Genomic DNA, 23,756 nt, shown 5'->3' on the forward strand with positions numbered 1-23,756 from the left:
CAAAAAATCACATGAATGTGACATGATGGCTTATTTCAAATCACATCAATTGTATTAAGTATTATTTTTATATAAGTTTGTTACATGTGACCATTAACCCCATCATGTTTGATTTTAAAAATATACCGGGTCAGCACTTCAAATATTCAAAAATAAAGCTAAATAACATATTATGACACACTTCACAAAGTTTAAATGCTTTTCATTGAAAAAGTTGAGACATATTTCTCTCATTCATATAAGAGTTACCAATTCAAAACTAGGATAGTTATGTTATTACTAAATGAAAGGCAGTTTCATAAAGTTAAATAATATTGCAGTTCGAGATCACTAATACTTATGACAAGCAGCTAAATCTTTGATGCATGATATTTATTTCAATGTTATTATCTAATGTGAATTCAGTTTAATGCAAGCAGTTATTATTGTTGTGAATTTTTTTTAAGAGCCAAAAATACTGTAAGAACAGCATTCCTGGAGTTAGTGCAAATCATGATAAGCATGATTTCTGTAGTTAGATTTAATCATGATTAGCATGAATACTGTACTTAGTAAGTGCCAATCATGTTACAAGAGGAAATAACTGACAGAATCAAATTTCAAGTTCTACTCTAGAAATCAAAATTTCAGATATGAATGAAATTGTAATATATGTCTGGAAAACTTTATTATCCTGTTTTCTTATCAACACAGATGCTTGCAAAATCACAAATCAAAACACAATTTCATGTCCAATGGAAACATTCATGCAAAGTCGAAAAAATTCTTTCAAGCTTGTTTTTAAGGAGTAGTGGATAAAAAAAACCTGTGATGTGGATGAAGGTGATGAATGAAGTCGACAGAAGTGACCACTACATGTCCTGTGACACAAAAATCACTTTAATTTATTTTGGATTTTATTGAGACATTTATACATTTTTTTACCCCTAAAAAATGTATCATTGCATGGCTAAATAACAACTCTCATAATCAGGAAATCAAAACATAACTGATTTCTCTATACACAGTACTTCAAAGGGTTATATGAATTTGTTTGAATAATTTATATTAAAAAAAAAAAAAACAATTTATGCCACATGGCTACATGTATGCATTAAAAAATATACTTTCTTCTTCTTGGCTACAGAAACAGCTGTTATTACCAAAATTAAGATATTTACATGTATTATGCATTAATGAAAATAAATGTTCAATAGAAAGTGGTGTACAGATCAACATTTCAAAAGAGAAGACATATATTTGTCATTCATTGAGGAGCAGATTCAATTTACTTTGAACAAGGGGCTTTCAATATGGAATTTTCAAGAAAATTGTAACAGTGTGTGTTAGAGTATGAGAATTCAGTATTTTTACTCAAATAAATCAAACCTTATTTTCTCTCTATTACTTACACCAATTAATACAAATACAAGCTACAACCATTCAAAAAATACTCTCTCACAAATTTCAAAAAAATGTCAGTTAAAAATACTATCTATATATATTGATAACAAATGCATTTCACAGTCCACTAAAAACAAAAATAATGGTCCCTTTTCAAAATATTAATTATGCATGTTAATTATAACATACCACTGGGACTATATTCATAAAGTCAACAATTTAAAACAAGGAAAGCATAACTCACCTAACAAGATGAGTAATAGAAAAGTTTTTAACATTTCAGCCTCTTTCAACATGTTTAATAATCTTCTACCAGCTGTGAACAAGTTAAACATGTGATATTTTTTGCTACCCTCACTGGCATGACTGTAAACAAGGAAAAAATTTACAGAAGATACACTAATTTTTGAAAATCAAAGTACTTGTGAGCGCTGAAGGATAAAGATTGCTTCCATAAACATGATAATTTTAAAATGTTATCATTTTGAATTTGAAGTTATTTTCCATTATTTAATAATATAATTGGAGTTCAAAATTTATTTTTACAAAATATTTGTCCCAATTTAAGTTATTTTTGATGAAATAATTTTCTTCATTTTGTAAGTTCAGAATATCTGATCTAGAGTATGCATTTTGGTATATTGCTTGACATGGACATGGATAGAATCTAAAAAAAATGTTCAACTCTGAGCACTATTTTGTTTGAACTCTTGTGGTAGTGATGAGGCTCCAATGATGTAGCTATCAACCCACTGACAGAGTTTTGATTGTATTTAATGCAATCTTTACCCCTAAAAGAAGTAAAGCATGTTCCTTGTTTACAGAAATAAAGCAATAAAACTCTACTATTGTGTTTTATATCTATCAGTTAGTCACAAATAGTGAAAGATTTAAATTTGTCAATGAACAGAAATAATACAATGAAAATCAGATATAAACCTATCCATTTTCAGTTCTCAACATCACTTCCTCGAGTAATATCACTAGTTTCTCTCAATAATCTGTGTTTATGAACACTAATATTATTATCTTCAATCATTTGAAAATTCTTATTCTAATCACAAATGTCCACGGATAAAATACAAATGATATGAAGGTTCTGTGAGGCACTTTAAGGGTAATGACGAAATGGAGATTCATAACTGCTTGGAGACGGCGTGATCTGAACCCATGGCAACTCCTCTCTTCTTTCTGTAGAGGATGATTGCCGATTTGTATTTTTAGATTTATTACTTGCTTTACTTCGTGTGCTGCGCGTACTTCGTACACTACGGACACTACGAACACTCTGTCTGTCTGCACCATATGTATAGTCATTGCTGACAGCATTACGATTAGCTTGATTACGCATGCTGGTTTCATAGCTCGGTGGTCGGTCAAGGGTCGGATATTCATTTGTCTCTTGTTCAGTTTGAAATGTCTGATTTTCAATCTCATATCCCGGACGTGATGGGGTCTGATACATTTTCACAAATTCCAATTCGTCATTAGCATTTGAAGCTGGAAAAGAAAAGGAAATCTTATTATTTACATATAACAGGTTATCAACCCTTGTATTATTTACAGTATAAGGGAATCTGTTGAAAATTGAATTTATTCAGATTTTTCAAATCAAATGCAGACCATTGTGGATAAATCTTTCTGAAAAGAAAAAAAATATTAATGAAGTAGTTCTAGTATATCACAGTGCTACAGAAAATTAATTTAATCTTTATTTTCTGAAATTATTGTCAATTGTAACATTTAAACATGTTAAACAAGGAACATTTGGGATTGCATTAATTTTTTGGAATACACATGTCTAGAACACTGTTCATTCAGTATTTTTTTGCTTCCATATATTGATAATCTTAATAGTTTTTTTCTTTCTGTCAAATCTTTCCATCGCAATCTTTAGGCTTTATAAATATTACAGCAATAATAATGATATTCCAAATACTTCTACACTAACATGACTAACAATAACTGGTTTTTAAACCTGGTTACACTGATTTTTTTTTTCATAAGTAGAAAAACATATATAAATCATCATCACATAATGTGTTTATAATTTCAAGTATTGACAAACATCAACATATATATACATGCCATGAATTTACTTTCAAAAGACAATAAACATAACAAAAACAATAACAATAACTTTTGAACATGTTATGCCAAAGAAATTTATGCTCAATAATGTTGCAGCAATAGTAATGCAGGAAGTTGTGTACATAAAGCATTTCATGGACACAGAAAAAATGCTATTCATACATATATATGTATATTTCTTGATGAATTTCAATTAAATTTGGCAAACGATAAATAATACATTATTTCATTAACATTTTCTAAAATGTTTTTTAATTGTCAATTTTACACTCTAAAATAAATAAAATTTTCACTTTTCAGTTCAATTTTAAAATATCCTTTTCCAGAGCTTACAAAATTAATGTAAATATGAAATTCACAAGAGAGAGACAATAGCTTCTGGTAACAATATACAAATGTAATAGAAAAGACAGGATAAGGGGTATATACACAGACTTATAATGTTTCATTTCACAAACATCTGTTTATAATTAATCCTTCTTGCAAATCATTCTATCATTTGAAAAGTTATCTCCCTTACCAAACTTTCACGTTAAGAGGTAAAGAAGGACAGAACTTAGGAATGGCAAAGGTGACTCAACCAAACTTATTTTTTGATCTGTGTTTTGAAGTAATAAGCATAATTATGTATAAGTTTCATAACATTTGGTTGAGGCAAACAAAAGTTAGAGAATGGAAACTAATTTTGAGATGTACAGACAGGATAAAACTGAATGGATTTCATGGATTTCCTGTCTTAAAAAGTCATTTGGAGTAAATTTTGCACACAAGGAAAATATCCATGTGTGTAGCATGAAACTTAAAAGTTGTTGCAAAAATTGTAACTTTAAATTTACCTCTCTGGACTCTGGAAGGACTTAAAATTGAGAACATTTTTTGAAAACATGAAATTTTACAAATTTGCAAGATGTTATGAATACTTTTAAATAAAATGATTTGCAAATAGGTAGCATGGGAAAACTGGGACATTACTGTTGAGTGACTAACAATGGTGCGTACACATATATAAGTTCTGACATTAATTCTGTATAATTTTTATTATTATAAGCTGGACAAAACTACATCCATTCTTTTCAGTTTTGAATAAGCTGTAATAATTTATACGACATATGCATTCTCAATAATACAACCATGCTAGTACTGTTTACTGATGAACAGACAATATAATAGTACCTTGAAAAGAAAACCGTGTGCCAAAAATAAATGCTGAAATAAATGAAAGACCAATTGAATAGGTATGGATATGGGGTCGGTATATATTAATACAAAACAGAATTACAAATGTGATGTCAACATGTGGAACTTGTGTTGTCAATATAGAAAACTGCATGCAAAAAAAGAATTCAGAAGTTGTGTAAAATTCAATTCACCGTAACTAAGGAAACATTTGATTTCCTTTGATAACTTGACAACTGACTTGTCATTTAGGACCTAGTCAAAATAATTATAACATCTTGGATGGCCATTTTAATTTTTTGCTTTGACGCCTGATATACTCCATTCAAATTTTCAAGTAAATGAGTTTTGTCATGTTTGTGTGCACTATTTAAATTTAGCAGAGAAATCATGGTAATTTTATCAATTAGTTCAGTTAAATTGTAACATGTGATACTTTTAGCTGATGTGCATAGAAGATGCAGGAAACTGAGTCAAATCCAAAACTTAAAATAGCCTTGCAAGACGTCGTAATTATTTGGACTCGTTAGAACCCTGCTTGCACATTTTTATGTGCGGCAAAGAGGCTGATGCATAAAAGGCAAATATTCAAAGGTGGCAAATTTTCATAAATTGATTCCAGCCATTAACTCTACATGTTGCAAAATGAGAATTCAGAAATTGTGTAAAATTCAAAAGTTGATACTTATTTATTAACCAGTAGATGATAAGCTTTGGTAAAAGTTTCTTATTTTCTTTTTGAAGTTTTATTTGTTAAAAAGAAATATTTCCTTAGTTGTTCCATTTTAGTATTTCAATTAATATAAATTATATGTCTGAAATATTGTTAAATACATTACATCCACATTAAAATAAATTTAAGAGTCACCATGTAAATGATGTACATAAACATGTATGTACATGTATGTCTTAATACCTGTTAACATAAATTTTAACAATGCTAATAAAAGATAAGTGAACCAGAAAATATTATCTGTTATATCCCTTACATTTAATCTTTGTTTTTTTCTGATAACATTTGTTCATAACATGTATGATTTTATCAATCCTTGGATATTCAGCTAAAATGGGTTAACAATGCCAATAACAGAGTAATAAAATAAGCCAACTGTGAACTGTAACATAACAATTAACTGAAAACAGAGAACCTCTTACTTCTATAAACAGGCAGGCTAACCATCTTCATCATTTTATCTAATAAAACAATTTTTATAGAAATCTTTACTTCATTTTTTGAAACAATAACTGTATTTGTGCTATTTTTCAAAACTTTCCAAGCCAAGTCATAAGCTAACTTCATGGATGTTGCATAGGAAAAAAACAATATACAGATAATCTATGGTCTATTATAACCTCGGGAGAAAATTCCCTTTTGTACAAAATGTAGATAAAATTCTATCTATTAATGATGTAGTGATCCGTTAGGAGTGTTTTGAATCAAGCGTTTACATTGTACCAAACAAACCAAATAAAATGTGACAACAAATCTCAGTGGTAGTAAACGTGGTAGTGTGCTAATATCACTTCAAACACAATAACAGGGTGACACAAGGGTATAAATTACTATTTTCCAATATCCAACACAACTTCAAACAATTTTTCGCAGGTCCTGTATCTATATCCCATGTTTCTCTTTTACGATGTCAATACTCCCCTCCCACCCCCAACTAGTCACCCCTTCTCTAGAGTGAGATTAGTCAATCAACCTTATCACACAATATTTACATTTTTTCCTGTGTGAAGTTTCACCTAGATGAAATATTTCATATAACAGTATTAAAAGGTAATTAACATGACATACTATTTGCTAAAATTAAAGTTCTCGCAAAGGATTTTTCAAATTTTGCTATAAAATAATGATACATGTACTTAGTCGATACAACATTTTACAATCTTGATAAATTTTTGGTTTTTCTCAAGTGAGAACCATGATAATCAAGCATATCATTAATTATTTTCAATTATAAAATAATGAACCAGATCCAATAAGCTTTTTTTATGAATTATGAAATATCAACAGTAACAAACAAATATCTAAGTCTAATTGCAAACTGCATAAAGCCATTGGCTTTAATGTAATACAATTAGAAAAGAGTCTCTTATTTAAATATATGCCCAAAGAAACTTGAAATTTGAATAACACAAACACAAACAAAATATTTGTAAAAGAATAATAAGAACAGTAACTTGAACAAACAGTTCTACATACATAAAAACAGGCTGCATTCGATAACGAGAGTGTCGGACTGATTCGTCATCGTAAGACGATAAAGACCATGACTCATAGTCTCCTATGTAACTAACTGAAAACAAAATACATGTATCTTAACATTGCAAGATCTGTTTGATTCAAAATACCCTTGTACTTTGAGTGTAGAAGATTTATTGGTTTGATTTTTATATGGTGTTATTGTTTGTGAGTATTTGTTTATAAGTGTCTGTTAGTATGTGTTAGTGTTTTTTGCTACGTAAGCTGTTGTAAGTAGGTTTGAGGGTTTGTTAGTAAGTGTTCTTGTTTAATTATATGGGAGTACATGCAAGGCTTCCAAAACAGTCATATATTCCGGACATTTGTATAATGTCCATTAAAAGTCCGGCTGGGCAAAGCATGAAACTGTCATCTACTTTTTCGTTATCAAGGCTTTCTAAAGAGACGGTCATTTTAACATAATTGGCGATCTTTTAACCCAACATTTTGTCTTTAACAGCCACACATTTCCGGTCATAAAAGTGACATGATCATTAATTACTATCAAAATAACCCCTACTTCAATACTTTCTAATTTTAATCAAGGCTAATTAGTTGTTGGACAGCTGAAATCTACCTGTTCAGGTGACAGGTAATCTCTTTTCAGTACCGGACATCGTATAAATTGATCGGTCTATTCAAAGTTATTTTCTTACATTTCAGCCGTTTGTATCTAATTGATTTAGTCCAACAGATTAAAATTATAAGAAATACGTTTATAAACATGATTTGATGAAATTTTTTAAAAGGTTTTAAATTAAAAATCGTCAGAACTATGTTCATGATGTTGTATGAACGAGAACACTTGTGCGCATGTGCACAGGTGGGAAATTTAATTATGCAACCTACATTTCTTCAAAAATGCTAAAATTATCATTGATACCTGTATCTATTACGTTCATTTCAAGTATTTTGTTGAAGAAATAATGGGGAAAGAGCTTCTTCACTCAGCCGTGCTATGTAAACGTACACAGATTTTACATATCCGTTTCTGGTCCATGTTTACCATTGTCAAGTCAACATGGATTTTAAAAACGAAAGTAGTTTTTGACAACATCATTTTGCACAAATAAAGAGTCTAAGGCAGATATGAGCACGTTGATGTGCACACTTTCGAATGATGCACTGCCAATTTATCAGTTTATTAACAGTTTATGTCAGAACATCAAATTCATATCAAAGTAAAGTTTAATTTCGTTTTTTTTTTAATCTAATGTCAATCACTGGGATGGCCATCTGATTACCATAATTGCCTTTTGTAACTTAGTCTTAAGGGATTAAAATCAGGATCAGATATAAAATGTTCGGCTCGCTCAAATATTTTTTGGAAGCCCTGAGTACATGTATCTTTTACTTTTGCCCACTCTGTGATGGGTGGAAGTTACAAAATTGCCCTGAACTACTGCCACTAATTACAATACATGTGTTAGTTAAAGCGAGATAACAAAGATAAAGTTTACAGAACTTATGAAGAGAATGAAGTTGAGCATAATATGAAAAATATTAGAATAGATTATAGAATAATGAAGAAGACTGTTCATGCAATTATTGCATATCACTGACTTGCAATGTAACTATCGTTTGTAAAAGATTCATTTTTTATGACTGATTTAGAAATGAAACCTAAAAATATTGCCAATTATAATATTGAATTGTATGAAAAACACATTGTACTACAAAACTTTAACAACAGATTTCATTATCAAATGCATGCATAAACAGCCTTTTCTTTCTGCAAAGAAAGAAACAATTGATACACTTTAGTTAATGTTATGGCTTCTTTTCATAATATCCTACTTAGGACTATTCGCGAAAATACTATGTTCCCCCCAAGGGAAGGCAATTAAAAAAAAAAATATGTGGGAGGTTGATTTTGAAATACCAAAATGCAAAGGGAGTGTTGTTCTAATTTGTTTTTAATTCTGTGGTACATTGTAGGTGTGGGTTAAAAAAAGTGCCATCCCTAGGAGAACATAGTATTTTCATGAACATGATGAACAGCCTTCAATAGGGAGCTAATTCTTATAAAAGACAGCAGATTTTTTTACTTTGTTTTAGTTTTTTAATACTGAAGAAAATTTTGCTATGCTTTAATTCTAGAGATTACAAATCAAAAGCAAAATTTTAAACAAAGTAAAAATGGTAATGTAAACTTATGGAACACACATGCACAATCCTAATTAAAAGTAAGTAAATAAGTAATTATTTATTATAGTGACATGTGTATCAGGACATACATTTATACAATTATATACATAGCAATTTGATATTTACACCCGGCCCATTGGACCTATATGTCACTTTCAGTGTCTTCCCTAGAAAATTCTTCATGCATGGTGGGTCTAAGGCGAATTTGCAATGCAGAGCGCGGCATTGTTTTGTAGAATTATTTTTATTACACTAGTGAAATGAATTGTGCATGTCAGTTTTAAAACTTAAAATCTGCAATACAGTCAGGAACAGTACTTGACATTTTCTCCCAAGGTCAGCCTGGATCCAAAAGTTTTTTTCAAAGGCCCTGTAGATTTTTTTAGGCTCTACCAGGTTTTGTTTTACTACAGGTACATACTTATTAATAGTCTGGAATGTTCTTATATAAAAGCCAATAATATATGTTTGAAATACCTTATACATGTAGCTTGTTTCTGATTATGATGGAAATAGTAAAGGAATTAAAAAAGCACATGAGTTTTTCAGAATTAAAATTCATTTAACTATGTATTTTCAGACTGGTTAGCTTTATATATTTGTAGTATTATTTTGAAAAAAAAAAACAAAAAAAACCAGTCCCCCCCCCATTTCCATTTCCATACCCCTAGATGTAAATTATTTTAAGAAAAAGAATAATCAGTTTCACCTAAGAAATTATTAATTTTTCATGAATAAATCTTAGCAGTTAGGGAGCTACCATTTGATTTTTATGGGGGGGGGGGGGGCTAGGATGAAATTTGAAAAAAATAGGCAGGACAGGAGTTTTGAGTAAAAAAAAAGGCAGGATGAGACACTTGCAAAAAAAAAAGGTCAGGACTACAATTTAGGTAATAAAAAGTCAGGATAAACTAAAAAAAAAAAAGCAGGACCGAACAGAGTGAAAAATAAAAAGGCAGGACAGAGATTAAGAGCTAAAAAAAAATGCAGGACAAAATTTTTCATCCTAGCCCCCCCATAAAAATCAAATGGTAGCTCCCTTAATCAAAATGATTTCCAAAATGAAATTCTTACGGTCTATAAATAACAATGAAATGCAACTGTTTCCTGTTAAGAGGTTCCCCGAATTTTCCCGCCAAAAAGCACATGGCTTTCAACAATTGTAAACAAAGCATTCAATTTGTGATCATGGATTACAGCTTTAATTAATTTAATTTGGATATAGATATTCAACTTAAGGTACAGTCAAGCAATGTTTTTATTTTCTTCTGGATTAAAACTAGTTTGGAAGATCAGTTTGAAAAATAAAATAATTTTTGACATCAAAACAAAAACGATCTGAATTGTGAATATTCAGTGACCCATAAATTTTTTGAACTCTGCAACGGAGGTCAAAGTTACATCATGTTTCAACCCAATGATGTGTATTCTCTGTTACAACTATATTTACATAAATATTTCAAATTAGACTTATGATTTCAAAACGTAAAATTTATACTGCAAAAGGTTTACTTTTTATTTTTCACGGAAGGATATTTGGAAGCTATATCAGGCTATAATATTTATCAATAAAACAATTTGAACTCCCGATTTCTATTATGTAATCGAAGTCTTGAATGTTGTTCAATCTAATCAACGTGGTTGTAAAATCAGAGCGTTGCATCTAAATATGATCAATTATCAGTCCAGTGAGTTTAAAACACCTGTAGAGTTTTGTCACTTGTCACTTCATTTTATAAGATAATAAAAATTTCACACATAGCGGGATGCATAGCGGGTATGATAAACGCATGGCGGCCGAAAGTTTATGCGTAGCGGTACCGCAATGCATGAATAGCCTAGGGAAAACACTGACTTTAGCAATATAATATCATATCCGAAAACGTAAAAGTTTACAAAATAAAAATACAGAATTAGACGTAAAGTTGTTTTTTTCTATGAATGAAAGCTGAATTTACAAATTTTGCAGTTTGAATTTGATAGTATTTCAATAAATGGATAAGTTTTTCGCTATTTTCACTAAAAGAAGCCATATACAACAAACAGTGTATCATAGAGAGAGAAAACTACACAGAAACTAACATATATATCACACACCTGTAGATTATGTTAATGAGTTAGACAAGTGAGAGAATGACGTCCTGCGTGTTAGTAAAGCCTTGTAGTGACCGTGTACGTGTTACAGTTGACCACTCCTGACTTTCAGCATAAGAGACGTAGGTCGGGAGACACCAGGTGTCTGGATGATTTACAAGTTTACGGGTGTCCAAGTTGTCTATGACTTGTACAGGTATATCTGGACTGTCAATGTTTGGGACAGGTGTATATGTCATAGTTGGACGATAATAAGTGCTACGTGACAAGTACTTACAACTTTCCTCCTCTTCTACGAATATGTATGCATTCACACACGAAATCACAAAACCAATTAACTGTAAAACAAAAATATATAATGAATTAATGGTTAAAAAATACACACAAGAAGTATAATGAACCCATAAAAAAATTTAAAAATCTTTTAAATGGAAAAAAGAACATGCAAAACATTTTTTTCTAAATCTTAGCTGATTTATCCTTTAACTGACTTGTTAATAATTTTATTTTTTTGTTTGATCTTAGAACTAGTACTTCATTAGTTTAAATTCAAATATTCTTGCTCTCCTCTCAAAGTTTTATCAGAACCTCTTAAAAGATAAAATTTACCCAAAGGGCAGTTTTTAATGATTTTAACATGAATATAAAGATCACTATAAATGTAACTGCTAGTTTTGGAATTGACAAATGTGAAATTTATTTCAATTAGAAAATTTAAGCGGAAGTTTGAGACTCACTAACCAATCATGAATCCTATTTAACCTAATAATAGCTCTAGATAATGAACTTACAGCTAACAAAACCTGTACACCTGCATGTATGACTTCTACATAGTAATAATCCAACAGACACCCTTCAACCACATCTTCTGGTGGAATTGGTCGGCTGGAATCTGTCGGTGAACTATCCAACCAGGAAGTGTTAGTTATCCGACAACCAATACCATGTTCTAGCCACCAGCTTTTGTTCTTAGTGCCAATGTTTAGTATGTACAGATCTTTGTTCTGAAAATAAAAGTCGGACAATTACAAACAATGTAAATTTCAAGAAGTTCACATCATAATTAACATATATGTAGTAACGTTCACATTGATCATGTATATAACTTAATGATAAACTATAAACTGATACATGTAAGGGACGACATCAAAAGTTCAATGTAGGATAAAAAACTTAATTCACATAGTTTTTTCACTGAGCCCCCTACCCCCCATCTTAACTTAATTTGGGAAACATTGATTTACCAATAGGGATATATGTAAAAATCGATTTAAGATAAACAAAACTTGCAAAATTTTAACCCCCCGCCCCCAAACTATTTGATTTAATTTTTTTTATCCTACATCGATCTTTTGATGTCATCCCTAAAGGACTGGAGAATAAATAGAAGGACCTACATGTATACAGACAGACTATGTAACATTATGCCTTCCATCTAGAATAAGTCAGACAACAAAATCAAATCATCTCTAAAGTACATCATTTATATTATGAAATTAATAATTCTGAAAGCAGGGTTTTTATTTGATAAAATAAACCACATGATCTTTAAATATCATGTTAAGATAAAAAGTACATGTATCTCATATTACATGTATTTAACGAGATAAACTTCTACCATGTCTAGACCTTATCTGTATTTTATAGAGTATATATATTATTATATTTTCATCTTAACTACATGTATTCACATCCTCATGATTATAAATAAAGGGTGAACGACTTAGTTCTATATTTTTTCACATCTTACTATCTAATTATGATCAGGACAGGTCGGAAAATATTCAATTAATTCTACACTTATATATATATAATTAGCTGATAAACAAAATATATACACACAAAGTGTAAACAAAATAAAATCAATCACTGTTACTATTTTTAGAACTAAAAAATTAATTATACAGCAACTTGAGCATACAGAATAAATAGTTTATTGATTATAATTAACTCTCTCCATAATCCATGTAATCACGATAATAGGTTTTGTGCAAATTAATTATAGAATATGATACCAATAGCTGAATATGATAAATTTGTACTTTAATTGAAACTAAAATATATTGTTAAATAATTTGCACACACAAGTTAATAAATACTACTGCATATACATAAATCACCTCGAAAATTTCCTATATGCATGATATATGCATGTACACTAACTCAACTTATATATATTCATGTTATTATAGCACAAATTTCTATTATAGGCATTCATGTGTCTCTAAACAGTCTGACTTGAACACAAACATCTAGTATTTTTTTTCTAGTTAAAGACTTTATTTAAGTTTATATATATTTGTACGTATGTAGTACAATGTATAATCATGTGTATGTATGTATACTGTACATGCAGTATATGTGCAAGTATATATACATTTTTTTTACTTACTCTACTAAGAACCCCAACTTCTAAATATAGACATATGACAAAAACGTTCCATCCCAGCCATATCAATGACCATGTGGAGTACTGAAACATAAAACAAATAGATAAAACTTTACATACATGTACAATGTACCAAGGCTAGTGCATGCACATAAGTCAATACTTCATTCTAACATGCTTAATTAGTGCTTGCCATCTTTCAATAGTTCAATCCCTTTATTAACGAGGCACAATTAACTGATTCTTTACTCAATACTGTGCTTCTAAATTTGTTATATATTGACTGTAAATACATTGATTGATTGATTTTTTGGGGGGTTTTAACACCAGTTTTAGGCTTTTTCGTGGCAGCCAGTTTTTATTGGTGGTGGAAGCCAGAGTGCCCAGAGAAAACCACTGACCTTTGATAGGAAAACTGACAATCCTTGTCAATTAAGATTAGAGTCAAATGCACCTGAAAGACCAGCATTTGAACTCGCAACCTCAGTGTTGACTGGCTAGTGAATACAGTAAAATGTAGTAACTACTCAGACCACTCGGCCACAAGGCCCCGACTGTACACATATGTAACTTGACACAAATAAAGTTTTATATTTTTAGTCATTGAAGCTGTTCAGTTGACAGCTGTACCACTGTTTTTTGGACATTTTTACAAATTAGCATGATTATACATGTATCTGTTTGTTTTGATCACACATGTACATTGTTTTCAATATGATAGAATTGTATAAAATATGTCAATTCATTTATGACATTAGGATGTTGAAAGAATTTATATATATATATCTGTGATAGAAAAATTTCCAATTCTGTTTTTTGCTACACATTGTCCAAGCTGATGCACATGATGGATGGGCCTCCAACTCTCATTAGCTATAACTACACACCACTGATGAGATGAGGTTCCTGATGACTCTTTGAGGTGTAGGAAGTGTGACAGGATTGCTTCCCTTAAATATGTTGTAGATAATAATCTGATAATTAGTCAACCGTAATGTTGAGCTAAGGAGATTCTTCTTTAGCTCAGTCTGTTGATATGCTGCCTTTTACCACAGAGGTCCTGGGTTCGAGTCCAGGTGGAGAAAAGACGATTTTGTAAGAAGAATCATGCTCTCCGATTACATAAGTGATTAGTATTGATTTCTCAAGTGATTCACTGATTCATTACTGTCTCTAGATCTCTTGTTAATCAGTTGGGATGGGCCTCTTACTCTCATTAGCTAGAACTACACACCACTGATGAGGTTCCCGACAATAAGATGAGGTTATTCTTCTATAATTATTCTTTTTTTTTTATCGATTTTTTTTTTTATCAAAATGACTTGAAAATATATATTAATGTTTGAATCGAGTTAAGATCTGTAGAGATTTAATTACAGTTGCTGAAGCAAATCTTTATTTTAAAATGCATATTTTCATCAGCTTAATTAGTTAACTTACCAATGTGATGAACTTTGACCTGAACTGGTAAGTACCAAATCCACCAATGATAACACAGATAAGTTGAAAGAAGTTGGCAATGATGGGTGCCCACATGTATCCCAAGAAATCAAATACTTGTCTTTCCAATGTACTTAACTGAAATTAAGAGAAAGAAAATATATCATTAAATCAAAGTAAATATTCAGCTAGAACTCTTTCATATTTTTTCAGGTAGATTCATGGTATACTGCCATCTTGGATTGTACAATTACAGTACAAAATCGGTCTAGTAAATTGCCCAAATCAACAAATTTGGAAACAGATTTGGAATTTAATGATAAGACTGTTTATCTTTATCAAGAAAACTTGTAAATGTACTGTATCATTCAAAATATTTTGACAAATATCAAGCTTTTTGGTTTTTAAAATCATTTTTTTCAAATGAGCTATTTAAGGGGAGATAACTCTTTTAGTACAAAATTTATACTAGACTAATAGGGATTTTTTTATTTTTACTTGTGGCAGGAAAACAAGTTCGGTGACACCATGTTTTCTTTTTATTTTCTTAAAATATATTATGAAAGCTATACTCTCACAATTTATTTCAAAATTCTATCTCATAGAATTTTTTTTATGCACTCTTATGTGTTTTTTCATGAACAAACTAACCAAATTTAGGCATTTTTCAACGACTCATAGCTCGAAAAATAGCACGGTGACCCATACTTTTTGTTATATTTTTGAAAAAAGCGTAGCAAGATCTTCATTTTGGCAAATTATAAAAAAAATCTGTCTCAAAAAACATTTACTTATGATCTACCTTAAGTGAAGTGTTTGTGTTATACATGTACATAGTACATTGTAGTACTGTGAGTATTATTTTTACAAGGGTGATGAGCCAGCCACGCTCCCTTCTTTCTGCTGCGTAGATGTGTAATTTAAGTTATCAGATTTCTTAATTTCTGTATAAATATTGCAATTTAGAGCAGACAATAGCCAAAGGCCACTAACAGATTTTCAATGCAAAAAGAAACTCCAGCACCAGGGGGCTTGCTTCAGCTGGCCCCTAAACAAAATGTACACTAGTTCAGTAATAATGGACGTCATACTAAACTCGGAAATATATAAAAGAAACTAAAATTAAAAACACCATTCCGGAAATAGTTTTTTACTACATTTTCTCTAGCTCAATTTGTGCCTTTAACACCCTGAATACATCATGTATATATGGTTAAACAAGAATGTGTCTCCAGTGCACGGATGTCCCATCCGCACTTTCATTTCCTATATTCAGTGGACCTTGAAAATGGGGGAAAATCTCTAATTTGGCATTAAAATTAGAAAGATCATATCATAGGGAACATGTGTATTAAGTTTCAAGTTGATTGAACTTCAACTTCATCAAAAACTACCTTGACCAAAAACTTTAACCTGAAGCGGGACGAACTGACGCACAGACCAGAAAACATAATCCCCATAAATGGTGCATAAAAAGGCTGTGAAATCAAATTTTTATTATACTTTAAGTTAGGTTTTATCACTAGTATTTAAAAGACCTGTACCAAACAGTACATGTACATATGCATATGTATCTCTCAAAAACATTGTTACAAAATGTACATGTAGTACATTTTCTTGAAAAAGTAAAAAAAAGTACATTTGAATGCTAAGTCACAAATTCCTACCATATGACTCTACATATGTATGTATACTGGACATTTCATTCATGAAACAGAATTAGGGAAACTCCTTTATTCTAAAATTAAAAACCTTATCGGTATTTGACAAAAATAAAGGTTCCCATAAAATTTTGACGTCACAATAAAGAATATTAGGCTAGCTACAATATCTACAGGGAAATTGAGTCACTCAATGAATAAGTTATTTAAGGAATGACTGTTATATTTTTTCTGTCTATGAAAAAATAACATAAAAAATTTGGTGCACAGTGAATAAAACTTGTAGCGGGTTATTTAACAGTGTGCACCACATTTTTTATGTTATCAAGAATAGATAGAAAAAATATTACAGTCATTTCTTGTAATTTAATTCTAAATTCCATTTTAAACCGTAGAAAACCATGAAAAAACGTTGATGACGTCACGGTCACATCACTAAATTATGTCTATGGCCCGATAACAAAATAACATCAGCCAATCAGAAGATGCGTTACACCCAAAATTAAATTATTGTTTCATGATTTCAATAGTTCAAGAGGCGCATATTTCCAAATAGCGATAAGGTGTATTAATAGAGGGTAGTAATGGGGGTACCTTCATGACAAATAATGGTAAATATCCTTGCCAAATAACGTTAATGGTAATTTTTGGTGCATGAAGATAAAATGTACACTTTCTTTTAGACAATAAAAAATCAACTGATTTTGACAAATCATGTTAAAATTTCCCCCAAAATGACAGTAACGATAATGATTTGAGACCTCAAACAAATCATGATGAGGATATTTTGAAGATTCAAGATAAAATTTTTACATATTTGATGCCAACAGTAGCTGAAAATGACCGTTTGACGACTGCAGATATGGGCATTACTACCCTCTTAATGGTATCCAGAGCTCTATGATGATAAGTCGTTCACCTAAGGACATTTTTTTCTTATTTTTTCTGTAGACTTAGCCTTGATTTTTTATTGCCATGCATTGTCAAGCTTGATAACTCATAATTGTTTCTCAGTAACTTAATGTACAATACTGTCCCATGCTGAACCTACTGATCTTGTTTTCAGGGCTCGACATTAACGTTTGTCCGATTGTCCGGGACAAGTGGACACAGGTGTCGGGCAAGTAGATTCACCATACTACTTGTCCGATGGGACAAGTGAAAAATCAAGGTCAGTTAAAAATAGATCAAATTCAAGACTTATACATTCCCAAAAATATGAATGATTGTTTTATTGATCATACTTAATGAAATAATTATTCATTGATTGAACCAGACATATAAAACTTGTATAATATGTCTCTGATTTGGAGTATTGAACATGCTGGCAGTCATTGACCATGGGGATATAAATAAGGGGAAAGAAACCAAAATTAATGTATCTTCTTAGTATAAGCTTCCTTGAATTAGGAGCACCTCCATATGGAGTTTTACCTAAACTTTTAAATATCAAATTAAAGTATGTTTCATTTGATTTTGCTTTTATGCATAACAATACATTAAAAGAGGTTTTATTTGATAAGATCTATGATATAAAAATTAAAGATGAAAAAAAAAAAAAAATCTAAAAAGGCAGATTTTTTAGTGAAATGTGTATGTACTTCATGATCATATATCAATGTATAAACAAATCAAAATAAATTGTAAAAGCTTGTTTTGACATCATCAATAAATTAAAAAGGTTTACTCATATACATGTTCAAGGTGGCCAGGTGTATTTACATCCTTGGTTTAACCCATACCTCTACTAAAGAATGAATAGGTCCATAGGGGAACGTAGTGGTTTGGGAAGAAATGATGATTTAATGATTGACAAATGATAGTGACATTGAGTCAGAGAACACAGTCTTGCAAAAAAACTTTCATTCTGAAATAATGAAATGTATTTTGATGCGGTATTCATATAACATTACAAAATGCTCCTTTCATTAGGTACAATCAAAGCCCAAGTGTTATTATTGCATAAATCATCAATATGTTAGATTTTCAATTATGAATTCGGACAAGTGAGTTAAGAGTTCGGACAAGCTGATTTTCTTGCCACTTGTCCGAAGGGACAAGTTAGAAAAAATGTTAATGTAGAGGCCTGGTTTTGTTTACATTCAAATTCCAATGGCGTCAAAAATCAAGTGATGTAAAATCATTCTATCCAATCAAATTGCTCTATTGTCAATTAGGTGATTTTTCAGTCTACGGCAATTACGATATTTGTTTTTGGATATTGCTTTATAATATATAGTTTGCACTAATTTGGGGTTTTATTCAACAGGAAACCTCATTTTTTGCCATCCCTTTCAACATCAATGGAATTTTGTAGGAATATTTACCTTCAGTCATGATGGTCAGAATATCAATCTTTTTAAAAATGAATAAAAAAAAATTCTATGAAAAATAAATGTAAATTGTTTTTTATTAACCTACTCTATATTCCTGTACAAAATTATGGCATGGACATTGTTTTTTCATTAGTTTTCCCTTCATTTTGGTTGGGCTTTTTTCGCGGGAAAATCGCGAAAGACGTAAGGAGCATGTCATTTTGAAATTCCTAAAAATAGGATTTGCTTGACCTGTATTGCCTGCCACAAGATTGATGACGCTGAATGGAATGTACACAAAGCAATGGCGGCTGGAAGTGAGATTTTGTGAAGTTCTGGAATGTTTTTAGACATTCGGAAGTCGGGATTAAGACGGTCATTACAAAATTGACATTTTTTAGCAATACTTGAGAACAACAACAAAAACCTACCTTTAAACATTTTTTTTTTGTTAAAAAAAGTAGAAAAAACGTATTCTGCACTAATTTTCTACAATGGAAGTAGCGTAGTAAGGTCAATACGTAGTTTCCCTGTGTGTTAAGTTCAAACACAAATACCTAACTAACCAACAAGATGACTGATTTTAGACTACAGTAGGATATTATAATTAATAATATGTAAACACAGGCACTTGTTTCTATCCATTGGAAGACCCACTATCAACGTACGTTTACGTTGATAGTGGGTCTTCCAATGGATAAAAACAAATGCCTGTGTATGTAAATTTACGAAATAAAAAAAATATCATTTGACGGTACCTCGAATTACCGAATAACAGTGTTATTATCCGAATAACTCATGTAATTACCGAATAACTCTTCAAATATCAATATTAACACATTTAAGTGACTTTTAAACATATATTATTGAATAAAATTATAATAGAAGTGTATTTTATAACCTAAAAATAAAAAAAAAGTTGCAGGTAAGTTAATATTGATCATTATAAAATTATGGATATCGGTGTGTACTTCCAAGATGGCGACCAAGGAAAACGTAAGAAATGAAGAAAAGAAAGATTGCATATATGCCTTCAAAGGAAAACGCTATGAAAATATAGTATTAAATAATTTACTGTATATACAGAGAATTGTCTAATAATTGTTTTTCAGAAAGGATTTGAAAATTTAACCAGTACATCAAAGCAATGCAATTACTCCAATCACTAATTACTTTTCATAACAATTTACTCAACATTAAATAAAATGTAATTAAGAATTTTCACATATTCAATTCAAATCTAATCAAAAAATTATTATAATTGATTGTTTTAATAAAAACAAAGCTTCTGAATGGATGATTTTTATGTTTATTCTAATAAAATTTTCTCAAAACTAAATATAAGATTTTCATTGGCAAATATAAATGTTTTTACAAGTCACTTTAATTTTGTATAAAAAGCCATGAATACATGTGTGCTGTCTTCCATTTTCAAAATGGCTTTATATCCGTGTGTTCAATGTGATGAAGAATGTGTTGATTGCACCATTCAATGCAGTTGTTGTGATCGTTGGGTTCACAGTGCTTGTGTCCCAATGGATGATGCATTGTTATTGGCCTGGTCAGATGTGTCTCTAAAGTTCCTTTCTAAGGACTGTTGCTTTACAGACAACAAGTATGACATGGCCAAGGCGTTAGAAAGGTAAGTAATTTTCATATGTTTTATGATAGTGATCATACAAAGTTTGTGGATCTGGTCCAAGACAACAGAATAGTAGTTGCCGCATATTTACAACTGGCTCATGATGTTGGATGTCTTGGTACGTATGCTGACATGATGCATATGTATGCTCTGAGTGCTGCACTGAAGATCCCGATCCGCTCGTATTTCCCACCACAGGTAGCGTTGGAATATATTTCACAACCTCATTTGTTTTGAAGTGAAGTGCGAACAAATTCAGGAACGAACAAAGGAACTGTCAGCTTCGTTCCACCGATATTTCGCCAATCGTGTAGCACGTACCATTCGTGAGTTATGGGAGGGACCGACACCACCAGGTTACTTTGACCAAGGCTGGACCAACAACAACAGCGAATCACTTAACCATGTGCTGAAATCAGCCATAAACTGGCAATCAAAACCGTTACTTGACTTGATAGTGACCATTCAGGAAATTGTTGAAGCCCAATTCAAGGACTTGCAGCGTGCTTTGGTGTCCAGGGGCCAGTACCATGTGGCTGATTCACACAAACATTTCCAAATAACAGCTACGTCATGGGTAAATAAAACTGTACAAGAAAGAGAAAGATTGACCAAGAGATTTAAGAGCTACATTCCACCAGATAAGCGTATAATCACATCAACAGATGGCCGGATGAATGTCATAAAGCCGAGAGCATTGGGGAAGAAAATCGGACAACGCAAAAGAAAGATAAACGAGAGAACAACAACCTTCAAAAAGAAAAAGGACTGATTGTGTATTTAATACTATACATGTATTACATTATTATTACAGCAGTGGGTTAATTGTGACTTAAATTGTTTAAATGAAGTTGTGTTATCTAATTGTATTTTTATTAATACTGCAATTACTTTGTTTGATTAATTCTGTTTTACTTATTGGTAAGTATATTGTGTGCTCATTTAAATCCTGTTCTTTAACCATAGCATATTGATAACTTAATTCTGTTTTCTTTCTTCTTCAGTCATTGGTAAGTAAGTATGTATTGTTCATGGTGTTCATGATGTTCATTATTGTGTTCATTTTCTATTGTTTACATTTTTTGTATTGTTCATTTTCAATTTCATTGTGTACATTTTTCTATACTGTTCGTGTACATTTTCGTATATTGTTCATGTTCAATTTTATTGTGTATATTTCGTATGTAGTTATACTGGTAAGTACATGTTTACGTTGCAACCAATGCAGGTTCAATTATCTTTTTTCAATTATTTTAGTGTTTAAGTAAGTATACAGTTTTGTTTATGCAATTTATTTTTATTCTGTTTAATGCATTTTTCTTTTGTTGTTTCCCCACTGCTGTTTTATGCACTTGATACATAATGCATGTATAGTATTGTTTCGCATGTTTTCAGGTTGAAATTCTAAATAAAGTATTTCCGCGGACTATGACAGATAAGCCGGGCCTTGTGCAGGATATCTTAGTAGTTATAAATTTTTTACAATAAATTCTAAATAAAGTATTTCCGCGGACTATGACAGATAAGCCCGTGCCTTGTGCAGGATATCTTAGTAGTTATAAATTTTTTACAATAAATTCTAAATAAAGTATTTCCGCGGACTATGACAGATAAGCCCGTGCCTTGTGCAGGATATCTTAGTAGTTATAAATTTTTTACAATAAATTCTAAATAAAGTATTTCCGCGGACTATGACAGATAAGCCCGTGCCTTGTGCAGGATATCTTAGTAGTTATAAATTTTTTACAATAAATTCTAAATAAAGTATTTCCGCGGACTATGACAGATAAGCCCGTGCCTTGTGCAGGATATCTTAGTAGTTATAATTTTTTTACAATAAATTCTAAATAAAGTATTTCCGCGGACTATGACAGATAAGCCCGTGCCTTGTGCAGGATATCTTAGTAGTTATAATTTTTTTACAATAAATTCTAAATAAAGTATTTCCGCGGACTATGACAGATAAGCCCGTGCCTTGTGCAGGATATCTTAGTAGTTATAATTTTTTTACAATAAATTCTAAATAAAGTATTTCCGCGGACTATGACAGATAAGCCCGTGCCTTGTGCAGGATATCTTAATAGTTGTAATTTTATAGATTTAAAGGGGCTTAGTTAACATCCATTTCTAAATCACAAATATAAAAATATGATAAAGATAATATTTTTTTAATAACTAAAATTAAAACAAAAACTAATTTAAATAGTTTACTATTCCATATTTTATTTTAAAAAATGCCCACCCTCACATTGTTCATTGCCGTGACGTGGCGTGAGGGCTCCACTTTGGTGGTCTAAGATGAACACGTTGAGGGATTGTATGCAATCTTTCTTTTCTTCATTTCTTACGTTTTCCTTGGTCGCCATCTTGGAAGTACACACCGATATCCATAATTTTATAATGATCAATATTAACTTACCTGCAACTTTTTTTTTATTTTTAGGTTATAAAATACACTTCTATTATAATTTTATTCAATAATATATGTTTAAAAGTCACTTAAATGTGTTAATATTGATATTTGAAGAGTTATTCGGTAATTACATGAGTTATTCGGATAATAACACTGTTATTCGGTAATTCGTGTTACCCATCATTTGATACAATTTTCTTTAACGCCATCAACGATCATGTCGTTTCTTTTAATCACAAATGTATTTAAATTCGTATATTGATCTTCTGCGATCATTTGTCTTTAAGGATGAAATTGCAAGCAAACTTAACAAAATTTTGAGGAATAAAACGGTTCTTCCATAAAAAAAAAAAATGGGCTTGGCTCTGCTTAACAGAATATTATTAACTTACAAATTGCAAGAGAATTACGACCATCATGGCCGTATACATAGCCGTATTGGCACATTTCCCTTGAAACGCCATGGCTACTATGCTTAATTGTTTGTATTTCATCAAGATATTTCACTTTTTTATAGACATTTTCTGTTGGTGACACATTATTTTGGCTAAACAATAACAGGATTACTCAAATCAGAGGATATGTTTACGTTAAAAAATAATTCGTTCTTATATGTTCAATATTTCATCAGATTTCAATGTAAGTCTGTGTACATATATAACAACGAACAATCATCTATTTTTGATATAAGATATCATTTCATTAATTGTTAAATGATGAATTTTATAAACTTTTTTTTAATAGGGGAAAAGTATT

At 30.8% G+C, this 23,756-nt stretch overlaps 1 protein-coding gene across 6 annotated transcripts; it reads right to left on the reverse strand.

Annotated features, from left to right (window-relative positions):
- Positions 1-1,066: 1,066 nt before the first annotated feature.
- LOC143054758 (sodium/potassium-transporting ATPase subunit beta-1-interacting protein 3-like) lies at positions 1,067-23,563 on the reverse strand. 6 transcript variants are annotated; one of them, XM_076227800.1, is made up of 7 exons: positions 23,393-23,563; positions 14,970-15,107; positions 13,533-13,613; positions 11,932-12,144; positions 11,418-11,478; positions 4,648-4,680; positions 1,067-2,883 (listed from the first exon to the last, which is right to left on the reverse strand). In XM_076227800.1, exons 1-7 carry the CDS (start codon positions 23,492-23,494, stop codon positions 2,495-2,497), a joined length of 1,017 nt encoding a protein of 338 aa, XP_076083915.1. In that variant the 5' UTR covers positions 23,495-23,563; the 3' UTR covers positions 1,067-2,494. The 6 variants fall into 6 exon arrangements, with proteins under 6 accessions (XP_076083915.1, XP_076083914.1, XP_076083920.1 ...); XM_076227799.1 differs by lacking the exon at positions 4,648-4,680 and adding an exon at positions 5,806-5,844; XM_076227805.1 differs by lacking the exon at positions 4,648-4,680 and adding an exon at positions 5,799-5,844.
- Positions 23,564-23,756: the final 193 nt, after the last annotated feature.

Source organism: Mytilus galloprovincialis, chromosome 12 (assembly GCF_965363235.1).
Source record: "Mytilus galloprovincialis chromosome 12, xbMytGall1.hap1.1, whole genome shotgun sequence".
In the NCBI taxonomy this organism is placed as follows: Eukaryota; Metazoa; Mollusca; class Bivalvia; order Mytilida; family Mytilidae; genus Mytilus; species Mytilus galloprovincialis.

Excerpts from the sequence above, each read along its gene's own strand:
- LOC143054758 (XM_076227799.1), bottom strand. The coding sequence starts at position 23,494 with ATGAAATACAAACAATTAAGCATAGTAGCCATGGCGTTTCAAGGGAAA. Across the intron at positions 12,145-13,532 it reads AAGTTGGGGTTCTTAGTAGA|AACAAAGATCTGTACATACT; the intron begins GTAAGTAAAAAA and ends TTTTATTTTCAG. Across the intron at positions 2,884-5,805 it reads TAGCCTGCCTGTTTATAGAA|CTTCAAATGCTAATGACGAA; the intron begins GTAAGAGGTTCT and ends TTTCTTTTCCAG.